General features: G+C 38.7%; 1 protein-coding gene across 1 annotated transcript; it reads right to left on the bottom strand.

Annotated features, from left to right (window-relative positions):
- Positions 1 to 515: 515 nt before the first annotated feature.
- On the bottom strand, positions 516 to 3,767 carry LOC136829539 (cuticle protein AMP1A-like). The gene is made up of 3 exons (XM_067088378.1): positions 3,638 to 3,767; positions 1,196 to 1,407; positions 516 to 897 (listed from the first exon to the last, which is right to left on the bottom strand). The coding sequence occupies exons 1-3, from the start codon at positions 3,644 to 3,646 to the stop codon at positions 702 to 704; spliced, it is 417 nt and encodes a 138-aa protein (XP_066944479.1). The 5' UTR covers positions 3,647 to 3,767; the 3' UTR covers positions 516 to 701.
- Between the last annotated feature and the right edge of the window lie 405 nt (positions 3,768 to 4,172).

Here is a 4,172-nt window from a genome sequence, read left to right as displayed (position 1 = left end):
GAACGACAGCTTTTGTTATTTGTGGTTATCAGTTCACGGCAAATTGCTATCAGTATTATTATTATTATGAAGAATACAAAAACCAAATGCGCCATAAACAATCCCATTCTTAAGAGCAGTGTAAGAATGCAGTGATAAATACCAGTCACAAAGGAAAAGAAAAAAATTCAAGTACTTGAATATGCTAAAGTAATGAGATGAATTACAATTTTATTATCAACTGCTGTATTTGTGGGATTCACACAAATACAACAGTTGCTAAATTGCCCTTGTTTGATTTTTTCATTAATTTGCTCTAAATGCCATTGCAGTAGTGGACTCCAAAATTTAAAAACATAAAGAAACACAAGACCAAAAAGTTATCAGTTATGTTACCATAATAGAACAAAGCAAACGAACTATGAGGAAAGTCCTACATCAAAAAAAAATCTGTTGACGTCTGAAATTTTATCTCCGCTACTTAAGCGAACAAATATATATCAAATCAAGAAGACGGGCTTAATAAAACTCGGGAATCACATATTCTGTCATTTTATTCAGTCAATAAATAGCAAAGAACACATGATAAATATGGTGGGCTTAACATTACAGCATCGGAAAAGATTTTCAGAATCGTTTGAGCCTCGGTCGAACTTTTCCTCCAACCGAAGCTTTTCGAAGTCGCACGAAACAAATAGAACGAATATCCGTCAGCGGAAGATTCACTCGTAAGTCACCTTCTCTCCGCGGGCGATGGCGGCTCTCTGGGCCTCGGCGGTTGCAATCTGGTCGAGAACAAATTGTGGAATCGGGTGGGGGAATTCGGGAGCCACAGGGAGGAGGTCGGACTGGGGCTGGAAGCCGTTCTCGTCAGCCACGAATTTCAAGACGACGGGGGTTCCGTCAGGAGCTGTGTATCTGTGGTGAAACAGAAGGTTTTCTTAGGGCTGGTCTCTTTTTTTCATGTCCACCACTTGGCAATGATGCAGTTCTATATCACAGGAGTAGTTTTTAATCAATGGTAATTATAGCTTTACAGAATATATATATATATATATATATATATATATATATATATATATATATATATATATATATATATATATATATATATATATATATATATATATATATATATATACATATATATATATGTATATATGTATATATGTATAGAGGAGAGAGAGAGAGACTCGCATATATTAGATCTACTCACGAGAACTGGCCGGCGCTGGCGATGGCCCCCTCTGACACTGGAGACCCGGACTGGGAGATAGCAATTCCGTTTCCGGTCTCGACGTCGAAGTTGTAGCGTCCGTCCTCCTCCTGGACTCGCTCGTCCCTCAGGATGGGCACGACTTCCCTCGAGTCCACTCTGTATTCCTGCGGGGCGGCCACGGCCACGGCGGCAAGAGCGGCAAGGATGACCTAAGAGAAATACTACTTTAGACTCATTGCCATCACTCATTTTTGTATTTTTGACCTTTGAAGGGGATTTATTTCTGGTAACGTCACGTTATTATACCAGCTTTTATTGCATATTTTATAATACGTAATGTTTCAGAAATGAGAATGGTTCCCATCCGATATCTCCTTTCATTGAATGAAGGGCCAAATTTACTGGTAACTGGCCATTAAGTAATAACTACTCAGTACGACTTGCTAGCAAATAAATGAAAAATGCATTTTTAACTCCATCGAGGAAAAGCGATGAAAATGAAGAAATGAAACTGATAGGAGTAAATGCAATTTGATACTCCCTGGGCTCCGTTAAGGCACAGTCGGTTTAAGTCTTTCCCTTTAACCTTTGAAGACCCGTAAATTAATACCTACTGTACTGCCTGCATTCTATCATGATCAGAAGGTAGGCTATTTCCATGTTTTTCTCTGTTAACGAGAATTGTAGGTAACTTAGAAGTGTCAGATTCCGAGACGGTTATATTTTGTGTGGGTGCTTGAAAATATTCCTAATGCCCGAAATATGTTTAAAAATCTGACTCAATAAGCAAACATTAAAAACAAGTTATTTTAATGATGGACGTCAGGGGGGAAAAAAGGACAAGGAATTAACAATATAAAAGAGACCGCAAGGTAAAATAGAGGAGTCGGGGTGAAAGCGACAGAGAGGATCAGGATCAGAACGAAAGCTCGAAGAGAAACCTGAAAGTGACAGAAAGATCGAGAAAGAAAGACAACGAAGAGAAACTCTTCCGAAGAAAGAGCGAACTTGAAGCGGATCTTGTGATCACAGTAATTATATGGGAGAGGTTTTCTGCATTCCTCCACTCACTCTTATCCTTCGCTTTCACTGTCAAACTGCATTCGTTCCTTTTATTACTGGGGCAGGTCACTGCTTTCTCTTAAGAATATCCCACAGCATTTTCGTCCTCAACATGGCAGGACATATTTACGTTCGTTTATTTGATTTCCTTAATAGTTATTCGACTTCAAGATTTGTGAAATACCAAGTTCCACTTACTGATGTATTGATGAAGCAAAACATGTTAATGTATCCTTCTCATCATCAAATAGAGTTTATACGTTCCTGCCCGTCAATGAAACTTATAACGAAGCTTCTTGGGAGTTAATGCAACCAATAGTGGGTCACAATGAGATGTGAGCCGCTGGAGTCAGTGGGTTGCCACGAATACCTGTCTATCACACCCGTGGTTACGCTCAGTCATTGGCCTATAAATCCCATGAAAATCATTTTTAAAGAACCTTCAAGAGGCATCATAGAAAATTATAAGTTTGTTTCACATATAAATACAAAAACAAACACACACACACACACACATCCAGGCACCATGAAGTTGACCAAAAATGGCCAGTGTGCATATAAACACACTCACATAGCGCACACACAAACAGGTATATATGTATATGTATATATATATAGTATATATATATATATATATATATATATATATATATATATATATATATATATATATATATATATATAATTATATGTGTGTGTGTTTGGTTGTGTAAGTATGTATGTACATATGTATTTATAAGTTTCGGCTGATTAATTATTTTCGTCCTTATCTAGGCAATATGGATCCGGTTGGCAATCGGTCCGTCATCATGTTTGTGTCTAGAAATTTTCGGGATCTATGACGAGAAAATGATATGTAAATGAGCTTCCAGCTCGTTCCAGTTCACTGCGTCTTCGGCTAAGCCCTAAATGATATATCTGATATATTGTTCCATATACATATTCCAAAGCGTCACTTTTCGCGTGAACCCTCGATGATTTTCTAAGAAGGTGTTTTTTGCTCATATATATGTTTCAAGGTATTCATTTCCCTATTGACATATGTTTCGTTCTTTTTTCCTTTCATTTTTGAGATAATTCATGTCCCGAGCTACATAAAACACACAGTGACTTTGACAGCTAGATTTTTTTGAAGGTTTGAGGTTTGGGGAAACGAACGTATCACACAACATTAAGTTCACTAAGTTTTTCTTGTTTCAGCACAACATTAGAATACTCTTATTAATAAAAAGACAGCTTATACTTTAACGATATATTATGTGATTGATAATGATGTTGCAAAGAAGACTGAAGTTATGATGGAGGGGAAAACCTGTATTTGTGTTGAATGGAACTGAAGCGAAGGTAGAGTGCAAAGGGGAGGCAAAGGCTACTCACGAACTTCATGTTGTAGCGATGTGCAGAGGAGCTCTGATAGCAGGGACGACATCTTCTGGCGTATATATACCCGACGAAGGGGAGCAAGAACCGTGCCTCTCGTGTTGCCACAATGCCACGGTTACCTCCGATTATTGACGCCTTCACCTCTTACCAAATTCGACTTTTGTTGCATAAATAGCACCTTCGCATCATGGGATAACACCTCCATGATGAATTGTAATCACCAAGGTCACGAAGAAGGAGAGAATAAGGGTGGAAAATTCTCAAGAAGTGACGGACCCCCCGCAGGGGCAAGACAAGTATGTAGTAGGAGGAGAACTGTCCTTATGAATCGTCATCGAGGCCGCGAAAGGAGGTCATCTGGAGGAACTCTTGGTATTAAGCAAAGAGGGAGAGAGTCTTTGAATATTTACATCCCGATGCGCCATCATTTGGCGCCGATAGTTTATGTGAATTATGCGAAAGTTGGTCTTGAATTCTTATATTTTCTTGCGGGTTCTTCCCGCCCGAACACCTCTCGAGCAGAGGTAGT

This window comes from Macrobrachium rosenbergii, chromosome 44 (genome assembly GCF_040412425.1).
Source record: "Macrobrachium rosenbergii isolate ZJJX-2024 chromosome 44, ASM4041242v1, whole genome shotgun sequence".
Lineage (NCBI taxonomy): Eukaryota > Metazoa > Arthropoda > Malacostraca > Decapoda > Palaemonidae > Macrobrachium > Macrobrachium rosenbergii.
The sequence above is the reverse complement of the archived record's forward strand: the minus strand, read 5'-3'. Positions and strand labels throughout refer to the sequence as shown.